Source organism: Tremella mesenterica (genome assembly GCF_000271645.1).
Source record: "Tremella mesenterica DSM 1558 unplaced genomic scaffold TREMEscaffold_3, whole genome shotgun sequence".
In the NCBI taxonomy this organism is placed as follows: Eukaryota; Fungi; Basidiomycota; class Tremellomycetes; order Tremellales; family Tremellaceae; genus Tremella; species Tremella mesenterica.
This window is the reverse complement of record NW_006711227.1, coordinates 1,721,120-1,738,602: the sequence shown is the minus strand read 5'-3', so window position 1 is coordinate 1,738,602 and position 17,483 is coordinate 1,721,120. Positions and strand designations below refer to the sequence as shown.

General features: G+C 46.1%; 7 protein-coding genes across 7 annotated transcripts in view; 4 read left to right on the top strand and 3 right to left on the bottom strand.

Moving 5' to 3' along the window:
• Nucleotides 1-195: 195 nt before the first annotated feature.
• TREMEDRAFT_68252 (uncharacterized protein) lies at nucleotides 196-2,076 on the bottom strand (the record flags this gene model as incomplete). The annotated part of the gene is made up of 7 exons (XM_007003657.1): nucleotides 196-401; nucleotides 495-744; nucleotides 873-939; nucleotides 1,008-1,081; nucleotides 1,124-1,208; nucleotides 1,436-1,656; nucleotides 1,951-2,076. 7 exons carry the CDS (start codon nucleotides 2,074-2,076, stop codon nucleotides 196-198), a joined length of 1,029 nt encoding a protein of 342 aa, XP_007003719.1.
• Nucleotides 2,077-2,698: 622 nt separating this feature from the next.
• On the bottom strand, nucleotides 2,699-5,651 carry TREMEDRAFT_43405 (uncharacterized protein). Its single transcript, XM_007003311.1, has 11 exons — nucleotides 5,568-5,651; nucleotides 5,488-5,513; nucleotides 5,398-5,443; nucleotides 5,283-5,343; nucleotides 5,124-5,236; nucleotides 5,034-5,085; nucleotides 4,640-4,838; nucleotides 4,082-4,423; nucleotides 3,596-3,902; nucleotides 3,102-3,420; nucleotides 2,699-2,907 (listed from the first exon to the last, which is right to left on the bottom strand). The coding sequence occupies exons 1-11, from the start codon at nucleotides 5,616-5,618 to the stop codon at nucleotides 2,777-2,779; spliced, it is 1,647 nt and encodes a 548-aa protein (XP_007003373.1). The 5' UTR covers nucleotides 5,619-5,651; the 3' UTR covers nucleotides 2,699-2,776.
• A 239-nt stretch (nucleotides 5,652-5,890) lies between these two features.
• TREMEDRAFT_61376 (uncharacterized protein) lies at nucleotides 5,891-6,935 on the top strand (the record flags this gene model as incomplete). The annotated part of the gene is made up of 3 exons (XM_007003569.1): nucleotides 5,891-5,953; nucleotides 6,158-6,426; nucleotides 6,617-6,935. The coding sequence occupies 3 exons, from the start codon at nucleotides 5,891-5,893 to the stop codon at nucleotides 6,933-6,935; spliced, it is 651 nt and encodes a 216-aa protein (XP_007003631.1).
• Nucleotides 6,936-7,116: 181 nt separating this feature from the next.
• TREMEDRAFT_68250 (uncharacterized protein) lies at nucleotides 7,117-9,196 on the bottom strand (the record flags this gene model as incomplete). Its single annotated transcript, XM_007003656.1, has 10 exons — nucleotides 7,117-7,203; nucleotides 7,321-7,662; nucleotides 7,821-7,938; nucleotides 7,988-8,070; nucleotides 8,112-8,190; nucleotides 8,400-8,647; nucleotides 8,869-8,896; nucleotides 8,940-8,995; nucleotides 9,044-9,061; nucleotides 9,110-9,196. The coding sequence occupies 10 exons, from the start codon at nucleotides 9,194-9,196 to the stop codon at nucleotides 7,117-7,119; spliced, it is 1,146 nt and encodes a 381-aa protein (XP_007003718.1).
• Nucleotides 9,197-9,480: 284 nt separating this feature from the next.
• TREMEDRAFT_68249 (uncharacterized protein) lies at nucleotides 9,481-13,614 on the top strand (the record flags this gene model as incomplete). Its single annotated transcript, XM_007003655.1, has 11 exons — nucleotides 9,481-9,522; nucleotides 9,567-9,774; nucleotides 9,823-9,959; nucleotides 10,019-10,599; nucleotides 10,655-11,753; nucleotides 11,800-11,896; nucleotides 11,948-12,629; nucleotides 12,759-12,778; nucleotides 12,824-12,928; nucleotides 12,989-13,126; nucleotides 13,373-13,614. The coding sequence occupies 11 exons, from the start codon at nucleotides 9,481-9,483 to the stop codon at nucleotides 13,612-13,614; spliced, it is 3,351 nt and encodes a 1,116-aa protein (XP_007003717.1).
• Nucleotides 13,615-14,493: 879 nt separating this feature from the next.
• On the top strand, nucleotides 14,494-15,026 carry TREMEDRAFT_61373 (uncharacterized protein; the record flags this gene model as incomplete). Its single annotated transcript, XM_007003568.1, has 3 exons — nucleotides 14,494-14,562; nucleotides 14,623-14,713; nucleotides 14,848-15,026. 3 exons carry the CDS (start codon nucleotides 14,494-14,496, stop codon nucleotides 15,024-15,026), a joined length of 339 nt encoding a protein of 112 aa, XP_007003630.1.
• A 1,464-nt stretch (nucleotides 15,027-16,490) lies between these two features.
• TREMEDRAFT_61372 (uncharacterized protein) overlaps nucleotides 16,491-17,483 on the top strand; it is a gene marked incomplete at both ends in the record, with an annotated part of 3,396 nt that continues 2,403 nt past the window's right edge. Inside the window, one exon of the mRNA XM_007003567.1 lies at nucleotides 16,491-16,736. Within this exon, the coding sequence (XP_007003629.1) occupies nucleotides 16,491-16,736 (246 nt within the window). The remainder of the gene's footprint in view (nucleotides 16,737-17,483) is intronic.

Here is a 17,483-nt window from a genome sequence, read left to right as displayed (position 1 = left end):
ACTCAAAAAGTTGAAATTCATCCTGGTTGGACGGATCGGGAAAAACCCAAAGATCAACATTCAGGGTTCACTTTCCCACGGTCGACACATTACCTTGCATACCATCGCTACTCGTACTTACTAGTACTGAATGTACCTATGCTATGTATGCCGACCAACATCACTGCTATACATATATGCACAACCTTACCTACCTTACCACGTCTTTGGACCTTCATATTCTGCGTAACACTTCATTAAATCCTCCACATCCTCTTTACTTCCTAAAAACACTGGACAACGACCATGAATGTCTTTCGGGGTCACATCCAAGATCCGTCGGGTTCCCGTAGTCGCCAATCCACCAGCTTGTTCAGTTAGGAAAGACATGGGAAAGGCTTCGTATAGCATCCGCAGCTTACCTAAGGGTCAGCGATCCCACTCTTTACCTCTTTGTCAGGGGTCTATATGGCAGAAGAGGGCGTCATCTGGTCGAGGGTCAGTGAACAACGCACCATCTTTACTCTTCTTATCATCTGGATACCCGAAAATACCTCCGTACAACAACGTTCGATGAACGTCGGCGACCATACTACCGATGTATCTCGCAGAGTAAGGTTTACCGTTGGCGGGGTATTTGATAGATTCGAGATATTTTAATGTTGGAGGGTTGAAGTGGAGCGAGTTGCCCTCGTTGAAAGAGTAGATTTTCCCCCTGGGAGGGATCTTGATGGCAGGGTGGGTCAGGATGAATTCACCGAGAGACTAAAGTGAGCAAAAGTCCAATCACGAGTTGGTACTCGAGAGGGCATCAGCAGCGATGAAGCATCGTTGGGAGGTGCATGCATTAGCCAATTGAATGGGAATTTATCCGACCTTGTGCAATAACTCACCTCATCCAATGTAAACCCGTCCACACCGTTCCCAGTGCTTAAAACCAAGTTACAAGATGACCCGTACCTTTTCAGTCAGCTCTGATCACAACTGCGCTCCCATGATGTGATTTCCTTGAATAACGCTCCACTCACATAGTATATCCAGCAGCAACCATATCCTTTCCCGGTCGCAGAACATCTTCGACCTTACCCTTTGATCCGGGAAGCTGAGGGTGAGCGACGAAACCTAACTACAAGTGTCGACATACCACTTTGTACACTCCAAAGATGGTACCGACGTTGACACCTGCATCGATATTACTAGATCCGTCAAGGGGGTCGAAGACGACGCAGCTGGGTGTTAGTCAAGTGTTCCACGCTCCGTCTCCCACGACCAAATTCTTGCTTGCGACGAAACCACAAGAACACCCGTCCAGCCAAATGGATGGCTAATCGACGAGAAGCTATAAAGTAGCCAGACCAGGGCAAACGCCAACTAGGGGAAGATGAAAGATGGATGGACTGGACAGAGAGGGGGGGAAGAGTCATGTAGGAAACTTGGTACATGTGAATGAACTCACTAAGTCCCCGAATCACCCTTGACAATAATAGCTTCCTCCACTTCCTCACTGACCATGACAGCCACCTTCCCACTTGCTCTAAGAGCATTTACCATTATATCATTTGACAAAACGTCCAACTTTTTCTGATCATCTCCGGTAGTATTGGTAGCTCCTGCCAGACCGACGAGATTGATTAATCTTGCTTTACGGACATTGGAAGCTATGTATTTGGATGTTACCTGTGGTGGTAATGTGTGATGTTTCATGTGACATATATCAATATAATGACATTGTGATGAATATTGTCGTTTGAGCATAGCCGAGTCGTATGATAGTCATTGCGGCCCATATCGGGGAGGGAACAGAAAGAGTGCGGGAGAAGGTAAATAAAAGGGTGTAGTACGTGTGATCCCAAGAGAAAGAAGCAAACAGTAATGAATCAAGTGCGATGATAGAAGAAAAAGAATTAAAACCAAAAAGATCATATCAGCAAATGTTAAGTCTTCTTTTGGAAGAAAAATGGAAAAACTCACTTGAATCCCAATGAGTAACATGGTAAGATCTCCAGTTGCCGTTTCACCAAGAGCATATTGTTGACTTAAAATATGTCTAGTGAGGGTGATAAGGTCCGTAGGGGGACTTTCGTATTCTTCTGTCATTTCTGAACTTTGAGCTTTGCAACTTAGGAAAAGCTGATTCAGATAAATCGATGGAGTGAAGTGTGAATGTGTATCCTAAATAGAAAAAAGTAAAGAGTTTAAGGACGGTTGGATATGAATTTATGAGAATGTGTGATGAGTTTTGTGGAAGATGGAATGGGAATGTGAAAATTGAGGAAGATGAACTAGAGTATTTATATTCCTTTGTAGACAGAGGTACGGGGTGATGACATATAACGATCAAAAGATCTATTACTCACTCACTAATCTAACTGTACGATGACTAAATGCTTTGTAATTCTTGTGATGATTCTTGTGATCTTTGTTAGACTGTGTTATGAACACGTGTGGAATGTGGAATAAATGTATGAGAAGAGTGAGAAATAAGTGAATGAATGCGGTAAGTATGTGAAGGAGGTCCGGTCCGTATTCAACCGGCCTTCCGTCGGCTCTTTTCGGATCTACTTGAACACTTCCATCCCTACTACTTAGGTATCAACGGACGAACCCCGTTCGTCGTGTGTAAAATACTGCGAGTAAGTACTCTACAGTACGAGTACGATACTCGTACTCGTCTGCTACCATGGATAGTCGTTAGTTGTGAAATATCAGTGAAGAGGTTAAGAGACATATGCTTCATATCATGAGATCTACTTCAATGCACATTTCACCTATGATGCTTATACCTTGATCAAACCTTTTACTCATCTTGGAACGCACTGGCATCTATCACATCGTCCACACGGAGGATCATCCGGACTACTTGTGTGGCCAATAGGAATTGTTGTCGTTTAGCTATCAAAGGGTCATAGACATGTTGAGTTTTCATGTCTGTCTCATGAGCCATTGTCTGACCGTTTACCCTTCACAGCAGACACAATTCAGTGTAGAAGATTCAGAGTAGTCACTTTTGATCACCATACCAAAGTGGAAGAAAAGGAGTAAACCGGCAGAGGAGTTTTACGCGTCAAGAAAGAGAGAGAATGGTGTCAAGTGAAGGATAAGCAATAGAGGAATCAACCCACCATTCTCATCCCTTCCCATACAATCAATACCCAATCTCGGATTCCCTTCCGTCACCTGTCGACTTTTCACATCCGCCAAAGTGTCTATCGGTGATAACCCAGAATTCTCAGCGAGGGCCAAAGGGATAGAGTCTAGAGCCGTGGCGAATGCTCTCATGGCGTATTGTTCAATGGTAGGGATCTCGTCGGCTTTCTTGGCGACAGCGATGGAGGCGGATATTTCAGCTGCTCCACCACCATAAACCACTCGGTTATCCCGGACGAGATTGCGGACGACGCAAAGTGCATCATGAAGGGCTCGTTTGGCTTCATCGATGATCTGAAATTAGAATGGTGATCCTGACTTGTTTCATCATCCCGCCTTAATCTTGACCTCTCGCCCATTCTGAACATCATGACGGTGAGAGGAAACCACATATGGTGTCGGTGATGAGGGTCAGGAGCACGATGATGATGAGAGAGGTAAATAGGCAGCAGACTCAACATCGACTTACCATTTTGTTACTTCCCCTCACGAACACCGTGACCGCTCGAGTATTCGCACATTCCTCAATGACCAACATCTTTTCTCGGGTCGTCCCAAACGTCATCTCTCTGACCAGACCTGCTCGACCAAGTTTCTCAGCTGTGAGATCTTCAAAACGTGGCACGATCCTTCCGTTCGTGGCGATAGCGATGAGCTCAATCTCTGGTCCTCCGACCCATCTGACGGCGGGGAGATCGTTTTGCATCAAAAGATGATTGGCCTCATCATCAAAGCCCCATTGGCAGATGACAAGGTTGGCTCCTGTATCTTTGACCCTGAAGTGTGAGCGACTAATATTGCGTATCTCACCTCGTTCCGTCCCGCCTCGATTCTTGTCATATAACGCAAGGTGTAGCATCAACACACTGAGATGGTGGAAGTCGGGAACCACGATGACTGACATGACTATGGTATGACTTGTCGGGGATGGGCAAGGAGTTTTGAGCCCACTCACATCTTTATCATCTCCAAAAATTTCTCCTTCTCATACTCCCTCAATTTCCGATACTCCTCCACACTCTCAATATCCAACTTATGTTTCGTCTTCGGCCTAGGGGGTTCGAAAGGACATGTCAGAATGGCAATCTTCGCGTCGCGCACTACGCTAGGCATTTGAGGATGAGACATGTCTTTGTCCACCACAACACCTTTGACCAAGGAAGTATCGTCGAGCGATCCGCCGACTTTACCATCCACCTTGATGAGCTCGAAATCGACATCACGACGGGTGAGGTCTGCGACGGAGAGAACGGCGTCTACTGCTATAGAGGCGAATTTGTCGTGGGCTATCGAGACACTGACCGTCAACATGAACGCTTTCCAAGTTATGTATAGCAGCTCATGATGATAACAAACCCGCAGTGTCTGGAGAAGGACTTGATGACATGGGAGGCGGTCAGACAGATATTTTTCTCAATGGTATACAACTGTGGCAATAGGGTATCGTGTTCCTCGGAGATGTGAACAAAGACATCTGGTTAGGAGAACTGGAGAATATTGATGATCGACGCACATTTTCGACCCCAGACTTGTCTTCGCAGTCTTGAGCAAATTGCTAGTGTCCTCTTTACTAAACTCGATTCTATCTGCCACTCTGTCCAGCTCTTCCACAGCTACAGCACACGCCTTTTCGTACCCATCTGCTATCCGGATAGGATGTATCCCGCGATCCAGGAGAGTCAGAGCGCTGGATAGGAGAGCACCAGCCAATACTGTTCTGTCAGCCGCGGTCTCACTTCCTCATCGTTTGTCCTTTGTACTTTGATCCTTCAATTTGGCAATGGACGTCCACCTGTCTGTACTTATGTTTTACTACAAGTGATTTCAGGGTGCAAATTCCATTCGAGCAGTCTAAATGAATATATACACGAGAGACGAATAAGATGGTAAAAGACAAAAGAACGTACCGACTACTCCAGTAGTACCATCCCCAATCTCGTCATCTTGAGATTTCGAGACCTTCTCATCAGCTTACTCTTGCAAATCCAAAAGCTTACCTCGACGAGCAATTTCGCAATTTGATGTTCCACTTCCATTTGTCCCAATATAGTGGCTCCATCATTAGTCACGGTAATATCTCCATCTGGCGAAATGAGGATTTTATCCAGACCTATCTCATCAATTTCAGTCGACCTCTGGATATATGTATCCCTCACCTCGAGGTCCCAGAGAAGTTTTGATGATATTCGTCACTGATCTAGCTGCGAGTATATGACTCTTTCTCATCAGCTCATGGTCACCATGACAATAAATGAAGTAAGAATAACATACCCTTATAGCTTCTAAACCATGTGTACGGACTTTCTTACTTTGTTCACTGGAAGTCAGATAGTCATGGATAGGAATGAAGAAAGCACGGACCGAACAATGATGAATGGTCTTCCGTTCTATGTGTCAATTCCCTTCTCTGTCCCGTTTCACTGATAAGGATGTGGACTCACTTCATCTTGAGCGTAAACGGCTTGACCGGGGTCTATTTGTCCTATCGACATGATGATTTTGATGTTGCTGTTGCCGTTGAGAGAGATGTAGAGGCGTCGCGGTGAGAGCGAAATTCAAGAGGGGATGTGAGAGATAGGCGTGCACAAAAAGTAAGGTCTGCGAGTGGCGCGCCTATTGATCTCCTCGCAAAGAACTTCGGTCCGAGATGTCAAAGATGTCGTTGACCAAAACTGCAAGGTAGAGACGTGGAGAGATGACCTCCAAGTCAATTTCAGCCGACGATAAGACAATGTCAGAGGGAGAGGAGAATGGTCCATATCAAATGAGGATAGCTTCTGGAGGGGATTTAAACAATTATGTCAAGTTTGCTCTTTCTTTTCTCAAGGTGAGTCTTGGGGGCTCTCCAACTTCACAAAGTCCATCTTTTGAGTCCTACTCGTTCTACCCCCGGAGCTATCGTATACTGTCTCTCATTTGCTACCTGGATCTCCGTACCTGCTCTTCGAGACGCTCCCACTCTGCTCAACACTCGTTCACGTTCCTTCCTCTGGGTAAATGCAGACGAGGCATCTACATAGCTGACATCAAGGAAACTCCTCAAAGACCACTCACCCTTCACACTCGTCCATTACCCATCACCGACGCGTCAAAACCCAAGCAGACAAAGACAACCATGACCTTACAAACCTGTACCACCTCAATTCCTAAGCTCATATCCGTAGTAGAACGAGTCAAGAGGGAGTACATAGTCTGGGCGAGGGAGACATCTAGGAAAGGATTGTGGCAATATACGATCACTGGATCAGAGAATCAGCAAGCGACGGTGGATCTAAATAGAGTGTTGGAGGGAAAGACAAAGTGAGTTTGTCTTGCATAGTCTTTACTTCTTTTCATCTGTACTTTCTATTGGAATCACAACACTTGCATTGGTTGTGATCTGGACTTTGGCGGACAAGTAATATGGGTCACTAGTGTGTGTCTGGATTGCCAGGACCGAGGGATCATATCGGAGGGGATTTGTGCAGGTGACGGAGAAATTGACGAGCAGACCAAAGATGTCACATCACCCTTGGCTTGAAATCACACTTTCTACCTCTCCCCTAGGGTTAGAAAAAGAATATGGGGTGACTTGTCAATATGTCCTTACTGGCCGTAAACGATCCAAAAAGGGTCGAAAAAATATGGATACTCCGCATGCTCCTACTGCGACGGCTGGACCCACTGTCATTGACACATCCACCGAGACGGAAGAAAAAGTAGTGGAAACTCCCTCCTCTGGTCAAAACCTCATCAATGACGGCAAGAAAAAACGCAAGTCCGAAGGATCTCAAACGCCCAAGGATGTGAAACGCAAGAAAACGTCTTGAATTCGGACGACATGCATGCAAGAGTGGTATGATCTATCAGATACAATGAAGATGCGACACGACTGTCGTACATCTGGAGGTGGAAGGCCCAGGCGACTGCGAACACTTTTTGTTGTTAGATATTGGAGAGGGCTTTGATTTGGAAATGGGTTCATGTGTAGTGACGAGCATGTCGAAGGGATCATGGGTCCAATAAACACCTGATATCGACGACATGTGGTAGAGGGAGGATATCCCCTAACGGACCAGGCAGCTGAAGCTCGCTTCCCTGTTCTTTCAGCGGGACTCCTTTCCTCTGCCATCTTTGCTTTGCGTCGATGGAGCAGGAGAGAAGCAAATCATCGATCATCGACCAATTCGAGAAGGATAACAAACGATAACTCACTTCTGGATCTTGTCTCGCCACCCAGGACGTACCAGGCATCTCTACCTCAAACTTTATCCACAAATCACCTTTACCGTCATTATACCTCATCGGCAGACCTTCGCCTTTGATCACCAACTCCTCTGATGGGCGAATCACTCTTTGTCCTCTAGGTGAAACCAACCGTATACCTCTTCCGTCCAGATGGACAAAAGCCACGCGAGAAAACCCAAGGAGAGCTTCGGAGAGAGAGAGGGGGAGGGTCATGGAGAGATCGTGTGGACGGCCGGAGGGGCGCGGTCGGAACAGAGGATGTGGTCGATGTCTGATTTGGAAAATCACATCTCCCGGAGGTATTTCTGACTGGCAAGTCAGCTCATCTTTCATCCACCAGTAATATCGGAATCGGAAGATGCGGATGATCTCACTTGACTGCAGGCTGGGGAGAGAAGAATGATCGACGGATTGGGGGGAAAGGGGGGCCAAACAAGATGAGAATGGAAGAATAGAAGGATGCATACCGCTTCATCGCCCTCCCCTCTTAGAGCTATTCTCTCTCCGTCCAAAGTTCCAGGTTTGATGTCAAACTCGACTTGTTTCTTCTCCTTTACAACTTTTGCACCTTTACACCTCTTGCATCTGTTCGTCAGCTATACTCTGTGTTTGAGCAGGACGCTGAACAACTGACCTTTCTCTGTCTCTCACTCTTTTACCTTCACCTTGACATGCCGTACACTCCTCTTTCATCCTTCCGACAAGATTGGGTCCGAGCTCCTGGTCAGCTCACTCGCAAGACTGATGAAGGGGCTCACGTGTCTTTGCACATATATAGAACCTTTACCTTCGCATGTCCCACATTTGACAGGGACGGCATTGGGCCGTGCACCGGAACTGTCCATCAGTCTTGTCCGTCTCTTTCATACCTCCCCCCATCTTGTCATTTTCCCTGTGATGAATGCCTTCATAGCATCATCATCCCCCTCTCATATGATCTCTTACAGTGATCAAGTGTCAGAGGAGGAAGTCAGAGAGAGATGGCGGAGTAGGATTTATGGGGATTTGAAACGGAGCTCATAGTGGGGAAGAGAAAAATAACTCACCCTCTACATCCACCACACAATCTATCCCGCTCCAACGACATTCTCACAGTCTTGCCTTTATACACCTCCTCTAAACTCACTTCATATCGTACATTCGTATCCTGCCCTCTACTCGGTTTCGATCGTCGAGATGGACCAGCGGAGTCGAAAGTGAAAGAAGCCCCGAACATGGAAGCGAAGAGATCGTCCATATCCGCTCCGTGTGAGCTGGAGGGACCGTCAGGACCATATTTGTCATATGATTCTCTCTAGTTCTGATTAGCATCATCTTTATTCAATATCTTCCGCCTTTTGCATCCATATCTCGGTGCTCGGCCACCAAAGCGGGACGAAGAAACTGACAATGACCATAAGGACAGCAGGATGATTATAGTCGTTGGTAGAATAGAGCAGGAAGGCAGATTCAGAATGCTAAAGGATGAGAAAGGCATGAATGAGGAGCACATGAATAAGGAAGACATGGACATACCAGATTAGGATCAGACAGAGTCTCATACCTGCCCTGTCAGCTGGAGCTTCAAGGAGAAAGACAAAACCCACGCCTGACCTATCTTCTGGAAAGTCTCATGGGCCAATGGATCATCCGGATTCTTGTCCTATATTGATCAGATAAATCTCCTCTTGGCAAGCTCTGCGACACATACAGGATGATGTTGCATAGCCTAACTTGTCAGCTCATACTCGGTACGAAGAAGAAGGAAAGCACTAACCTTCCGTTTGTAGGCACGTTTGATCTCGCCCTCATCGGCCGTGACATGAATCTCAAGTAGATCGTAGTAGGCTGTATCGGCCACCATGACGTTGACCGGAGCTAGCCTCTTATCAATTCAGTCGAGATGTTCTATCTACTTGGTGTATTGTAAGTAATGTGAAAGAGACAGAAGCGAAAAGTCAATTCAACGAATCTTTCATCGTCATTTTTCGGATCCGAAGTTTTCGATTTTGGCCCATTCCAGCTCAACTTTTCACTCTTTTCCCTTCCATTCTTCTCCTTCATATATCAAACAAAGGTCTCTCTTCCCTGTCGAGACCCACCCCTGTAAGTGGGTTGAAGATCTTAGGGAAACTTTATTCCGGAATCATGACCGCTCAATCGACTGACGTACCGCTGGCCAACATACGGGTCAGTTTTCCCCATCCCCGGTCATATGGAAGTTGACGTTGAAGAATGTGACCATTGTCGCTCATGTCGATCATGGCAAAACATCCTTTGCAGACTCACTCTTATCGTCTAACAATATCATATCAAATCGTATGGCTGGTAAATTGAGGTTTCTCGATTCTAGGGAAGACGAACAAGAGCGTGGCATCACCATGGAGAGTTCGGCCGTGTCTCTTCGATTCGACATGATGCGGACTGGACCAGATGGTATTGGTCAGCTTAATCTTTCTCGCATGAACCATGGAACATGCTGACTGGTAGCTTCTACTAGCAAACATGTGTGTAATGTGATTGATACCCCTGGACATGTAGACTTCGCATCGGAAGTATCTACCGCTTCGAGATTATGTGATGGGGCTTTGGTCCTTGTGGATGTGGTTGAAGGTGTTTGCACTCAGGTAAGATCACATAGACATTTCTCACTTCTTGGGACAATCGAGGCTCAGTTGACGTGTAGACTATTGCTGTTCTACGACAAGCTTGGATGGACAGACTACGACCTGTACTAGTTATCAACAAAATGGATCGTCTTATCACCGATCTCAAACTATCCCCCATTGAAGCATATCACCATCTATCTCGTCTCATCGAACAGGTTAACGCTGTCATGGGTTCTTTTTACGCTTCGGAGAGAATGGAAGACGATCTAAGATGGCGTGAAGAACGAGAAAAACGACTTGAAGCTCGTCAAACTTCTCAAAATGAGGTTGATATACATGAGCACGAAGATTTTGGACAGTATGAGGAAAAGGAAGACGTAGATTTATATTTCGCTCCTGATAGAGGAAACGTTTTGTTCGCTTCTGCCATCGATGGCTGGGCCTTCAGATTAGGGAAATTCGCACGATTGTACGCGGATAAATTGGGGATCAAAGAAACGAATTTGAGGAGAGTTCTTTGGGGAGATTGGTTTCTGGATCCCAAGACTAAAAGGGTGGTCGGGAGGAAGAAATTAGCGGGGAGAGCTTTGAAACCGATGTTCGTCCAGTTTGTCTTGGACAATATTTGGAAGGTGTATGAGACTATTCTAGGGGATTAGTGAGTTCAACGATTGAATGTCAGTCCGAATAAATATAGTTGCTGAGCGATTTAGTAATCCAGATGCTGTACAGAAAATTGTCACTGCTCTTTCGGTCAAAATCTCCCCTCGGGATCTGAAATCGAAAGATACGAGAAATCTACTCAACATCGTAATGCAACAATGGCTTCCCCTATCAACAGCGACCTTCCAAGCAATTGTCGAAGTTATTCCTGCCCCTCCGGAAGCTCAAGCCATTCGCGTACCATTTATGCTTCATCCCGCAAAAGCAGTTGCCTCTGCCACCCCTCTCCCTCCGACGAACGATACTGAACGAGCACTGTATTCCTGCGATCAAAGCGAGGCCTCGGAGGTAGTCACTTATGTGAGCAAGATGTTTGCTGTGCGAAGAGAAGACTTGCCCGAGTATAAGCCTCGTGAGCTCACTGCTGATGAGATGCGTCGACGGGGGAGGGAAGAGAGAGAGAAACGGGCAGCAGTATTAGCCAACCAGATTGAGACTGCAGACACTCTTCCAGGTATACCTCTCCCCGACAATCATGTGGAAGCCGTGCCAGAAGCCGACGAGGTACTCAAACCCCTCCAGGATCTCAATATTGGAATACCTTCAGGAAGCGTAACCAATGGCGAGACGATTGATCCAAGCTCTGAAGTTCTACTTGGGTTCTCTCGAGTTTTCTCAGGTACCATTCGACGGAACACAGCATTCCTAGCCACATTACCGAAATACGATCCGACATTACCCCCATCACATCCACGGAACATCCCTCATGTCGGCAAAATCCAAGTCACCGACCTGTACATTATGATGGGTAGAGACTTGGTGGCTGTCGATATCGTCCCAGCTGGTCATGTATGCGCTATTGGGGGACTCGAAGGTAAAATACCTCGTAATGCCACGCTCTGGGCACCGTCTGCGAAGGGTCTAGTGACTGTAGAGGAAGTAGGTCAGCAAAAGCTGATCAACTTGGCTGGGGTGATATTGCAATCAGCTCCTATAGTTCGTGTAGCATTAGAACCTGATAATCCGGCAGATATGGCGAAGTTGGTTCGGGGTTTGAAGATCCTCAGTCAGGCTGACCCTTGTGCGGAATATCTCGTTCAGGAAACAGGAGAACATGTCATACTGACTGCTGGTGAACTGCATCTTGAGGTGAGTCTTTTCCCCATTCAGATGATGATTTATTGATAATTTATAGCGATGTTTGAAAGATTTACGAGAACGATTTGCCAAATGTGCTATACAACCATCAGCTCCAATCGTACCATTCCGTGAAACAGCCGTCCGAGCTCCAGGTCAGTTCAATCCAAATGGTGAAAGGCTAGAATATAGTAGCTGATTGGTAGATATGTCTCCACCCAAAACTCCAGGTGCACAAAGGGGTACCATCCATGGATCTTTACTTAATGGTTTGGTAACATTCACCATACGTGCTATCCCTCTTCCTTCCTCCATCACCGAATTTCTATCACTGAACGGTACGACGATAGGTTCTATGATTGTCCAACATCGCCCTCATTCGGAAGATTCTTCTGATTCCTCCGACCTCGCGACTGACGAGAGGACGGAAGGATCTCGTGTGATCTCTTCCTCAGAATTTTGGTCTACTTTTTCTACTTTGCTGGATGAGGCAGGTTCGGAGTGGCAAGGCGCAAGTGATAGGATATGGTCTTTTGGTCCTAAACGTATCGGGGCGAATATATTATTGGACCCTCCTGGAAAACCGACAACGAGTCGATTGCGTAGTAGAGAGAACCGTGCTGCTCTGGCACGAGAACAAGGGAAAACGATGGAAGAAGCGATCGCTTCGGCTGATATCGCTTCGGATAGGGAAGACACGGAAGCGGTGAATGAAGATTCGGAAGTGAGAGCGGAGATGAGGCTGTTAAGGGATTTTGAAGGGAGTGTGGAGACAGGTTTTCAGATGGCTAGTTTTGCAGGACCATTATGTGGGGAGCCGGTAGTAGGAATGGCTTGGGTGGTGGAAAGTGTCGAGTATAATAGGGAGACAGAATCAGATGCTGGTGAGTTGTCTCTCGTGTCCTCTGTCCTTATCGACCATCCTTGCCTTACCTGTAGCAAAAGCCAGTTGGTGTGATGGCTCACAGAACCACGATCTTTGTTGAAAAAGTCACAAAGAGTCGGTGATCCTGATAGAGGAAAAGGTCAAGTGTGTCGCGCGTCTGCTGACACTTGAGGCAAATCGAGAGCGTCAACCCTAGTCGGCGCACTCATTTCCTCTGTACGTGACGCATGTCGAGCAGGCATGTTAGATTGGTCTCCTCGGATCAAATTAGCAATGTATACATGTGACATTCAAGCTTCGAGTGAGTCGTGCCCCCTATCTCAGCTGCTCGTAGACGTGGGGGGATCAGCTGATCAGGAAGCCGACGTACTTGGTAAAGTATACGCTGTTGTTGCTCGTCGTAGAGGTCGGATAGTTTCGGAAGAAATGAAAGAAGGAACTTCGTTCTTTACTATAAGAGCAATGTTACCTGTTGTGGAGAGTTTTGGATTTGCCGATGGTGAGTTATTCTTGATATTCTCTCAGTCAACGTCCTTCATCTATTGTTCCCACTTCTCCGGCCCTTCCCCACCTCTCTTTCTCCCCTTCTTTTCACCCTCTGCGGGAGTACACATCAGCAAGAGAAGGATAACGTCATCTATTTTGTTCATCACATTGAGTCTGCGTAATAACTCGAACACATTTCTTGACGCAATTGGAAAGACAGATCAAGTGGTGGTATTTGGAATACGATGTTGATGATTAGAAATCCGCAAAAGGACATCTGGCGCAGCTTCCCCACAACTCATTTTCTCAGGGTACGAAACACTCGATCAAGATCCTTTTTGGGTCCCATCGACTATTGAAGAATTAGAAGATTTAGGTGAAAAAGCAGATCGAGCCAATGTCGCTAAAGGATATGTTGATAGTGTCAGGAAGAGAAAAGGTATGTTTGTAGAGAAGAAAATTGTGGAAAGTGCGGAGAAACAACGTACTTTGAAAAGATGAGAAAAGTAAATTTCGATGATTCGATCTTGTCATCAACCACCGGCGGCCGGCGCGTACGGAGGTTGACCTGACCATGTAGGTGTAGAGACTTGGAAATACTAGTCGGAGCTGTTCGGACAAGGTGAAGAAGTGATAAGGGATAAGAAAAGGACTTGTACATACTTCATACTTGATACTTCACGTTGCATACTGCATACTGCATACTTCATACTTCTTACTTGATCTCTTGAACGATCCCGATGGGCGTGAACGATTATCAATAGTCACACCATTGATATTTGTATTTTCTTCATTGATTCCATACGCCCTCGGCGCACGTACCAGGTTTGTAGTAGGTAGTTAAGGTATCCTGTGATCTTGGGTTTCTTGAGATTCTCCCGAAAGACAAAATGCCGAAAAATCAACAGTCTCACTTTCCTACCTGTCCCCTTTGAGTTGACGTACCATAAACATCTTCAGGGCGTCAGTCAATCCAAATTGACTCCATGGTGGAGGGATTGATTCATCAGTAAATACTCACTCTCATGATTGGGTTGTCTATCAATCAATCATCTACTCTACAGTTTCAGATGACTTGAAAAACAGCCATACTTTCATATACATACTCGTATCGTCACTCACGATGATTTCTTTCGAGTGAACGATAGTTGGCATCAAATCGAATTTAACCATTTCAGAAATAGAAACGATCATCTACGTACGTATGTATATTTCCTCCACATTCACGTGTTTATGTTGCATGTTGCGGAGATGCGGAGATGCGGGGCCTATGTTAAAAAACATACTGTATTATTCATCTGCCAATCTGTGAATATGCGCCCGATTTTGACGCCCTAGGAATTGGGATTGGGAAACGGGAAGATGTGCTGGTGAGAGCCGATGACCGGGGATCGGGGAGTTGGGAGTAGAGATGAGAAGAGAGGAAGGTTTGGACCTGATCTTCAGGGCGTAAGTCGTGATTTTCTGAACGGTAGACGATTGAGTGTTTCGGATAAGATGAATTTGAAGTATGTACCGGAAACGGCGTCTTTGGGGAAATTAAAGTTGGTATTTGGGAAACGTACTCTACCTCTTACTTGGGAAGAAATTAAGATACGAGGTGGAAGGGCGAAGGAGAAAAGACCGAAGGACGGAGAGAGAGAGGAAATGGGCGAAGGAAAGGAAAGGATAAGGGAGAAGTAAAAACAGATAGGTGTCAAGTGCAAGTGATGCGGCATATGATACACGAGTTAGCGATCAGCGGCAATGGGGAAAAACCGAAAACCGACAAAGACGACGACGATCTCCGCGTTTTCGGGAGAAAGAAGAAAAATCCAAAGAATTTGAGGGACCTGAAGATCTTACAATTCGTCCGAAATGTCAAACTACTTCGGATATTGAAACTCCATATCCTCCTCACACCGAATGCCTGACTCACAAGATTGGGATTATAGTAACATCTTGTATGGCGGCATGAGAAGCGAGTGCGAGTACTCACAGTGTAAGACACATTATTCTTGACCGCGTGAATTATTCACCGGTTCCCCAGGTCTTTTAAGGAACCAGGAACTACTACTTGTGGTAAGAAAACTCTCCTTTTTACTATCAGGCACATGAAATTGAAATAAACCCTGAAATTGTACCTCAAACCTTTTACCCTTAACTCGGGGCGGACACGGAGACGAGATTCGAATCTGATTCTCTTTCCGGCCAGAGCAGGTACGACTTAGAAGTTTAGAAGGGTACGAGCCAGAGCGAGGGGGGAAATTGATAAAGTGGAGACAGAGAGAGAGAGGGAGTACCAGTCAAGAGTAGAAGTAATTCCTATCGATTCAAGCGTTCTGGCCAGACAGTGGACAATCCCTTGGCCCTTTCGGATACTAGTAAACGGTAAACGGGATACGGATGGTGAGAGCAGAGAAGGGGACATCACCATAACATCTCATTCGCATATTCATCTCTTCCTTCCTGTCTCCCAACTCTTCTTCGCTCTTCGAAAGTATCACTCGTACAAGTTTGGACAGATCGAACCTTTGGGGTGTTTTTGGTCCCAGCATCAAAAGAGATAGTAGGAAAGGAGTCGAGATTGAAGGAAGGACAAAACAAGGAGAGGTACACCGATACAAAGTCCCAAGTGGAGATAGTGGGACAAGTGCCGATACTAAAACTACCTCAAACATCGGACGATCAACATCATCATCAACATCAATAAGCTTGTCAATTGGACTCGCGATCAAGTTGTCATCCATCAATCGCTCTCAAACGGTAACCGCGGTCTAAACGACACACGAGCCTTTAACCAACCGGCGGAAGGGAGGAAGGGAGGAAGGAAAGAAGGAAAGAAGGGAAGAAGGAAATATCTATCACAAATCGAACCTCGGTCGTTCGGTCGTTCAGTCGGAGTGAATCTTTCCTTTTAGATCACAATCAACAAAAAAATAAACCTTGGTTACGCTACATCAAACGGAAGGCTACCGAATCAAAAAAGAGAAAGAAAAAGAGTTTTGAAACCTCGGCGGTTGTCCCTCCTCCCTTGGTTCGAAAAATCATAACCTCCTTTCCCTTTTCCTCTTTTGGAGCTTCCGGTCGACGGGTAATTTAACAGGTTAGTGATCAAATGATCATCTTTTTTTTTTCTGCTTCTTCTCCTCGGAGTTTCGTTATGCGACAACGACGGAATCATCTCCTTGTCCTTCCTTTGCACCACTTCGCTCAGTATCCGAGTACTTAGGACCTTAGTACCTAACCTTGAGATTTTGTAAAATCCTCGCTAAAGATCATTTCTCATTTTGGTTTTCTCAAATCAGCTTTTAAAACTACCTCATATCTCACAATATCCACTCTATCTCTCCTCCTCATGTTCCACATCAATCTCTCGATCTTACCCCTGCTTCGAAATGACATCGCTCACTCATTATAGACATCGTCAACTGTGTTTCACCGCCTTACCATCTTCGACCAACGCCTCAATCACACCTGATTCATATTTCGATATCAACCCCATTACATCTGTCCGAGAGTACGCCCTCCTCATCCCCGCCCTAGGGACCGTTGCACGGCACCGAACCGAAAGTTTGACTGTAGAAGATATGGATACGCAATACCCATATGACAGAGAGAGGGAGAGAGATCGGCGAGAAGATGTGAGTTTTGTCTCTTGTTCTCTCTCTCTCTGTGTTTCTTTTTCCTTCTCAGTATGTCGGTCGTTGCTCTTTGAATCGTCGAATCGTTGGATCGCTGTATGATGGTCTGTCAGTCAAGTTTGATCAACCTTTCTTTTCACTTTCATCTACCAAAGGAAGTGTCATAGTGTACGCCCCCAATCTGGACACCTGATACGCCATCCCATATTCCGTATTCCCTCCGTCCCAAAGCTGTGCCCCCATGGCCCATGGGCTCGCATCCCCCCCCCCCCTTCGTCATAATCTTGATCAATCAAACACGAGCCTCTTTGACTTTAATTGTTCCTCTTCATCGGTTCACAACCATCATGTTGTCATGCTTGCTTGGCATCTGACCTCCTGTCCTGCCCCCTCCGAGCACCCCTGCATCCCCACTCGCCGCCCCAACCGGAGGAGTGAACCTCATCCCCCCCCCTTTGAGGGCGCCGATAGAGGTATGACTCGTTACTCCGGGATCCGGCAGAAGCTCCGACTGTCGGATCGTCCTTGCTCTTCGTGATTCTTCAAAAAAAGAAGGATAAAAAAAAGAACGACGTCATGGAGTTCAGGAGATCAGGAGGTATTGACGACTCCCTTCTCATCCAAATGTCATCATTCTTTTCCCACCTTTGTCATGCTTGCTCAAATTCCCACTTTCAGTCGGAATGCAAGTATGTAACATGTCTCGTGAATCTTGCAGCGAGGGTATCAAACACTCGTTACTGCTTT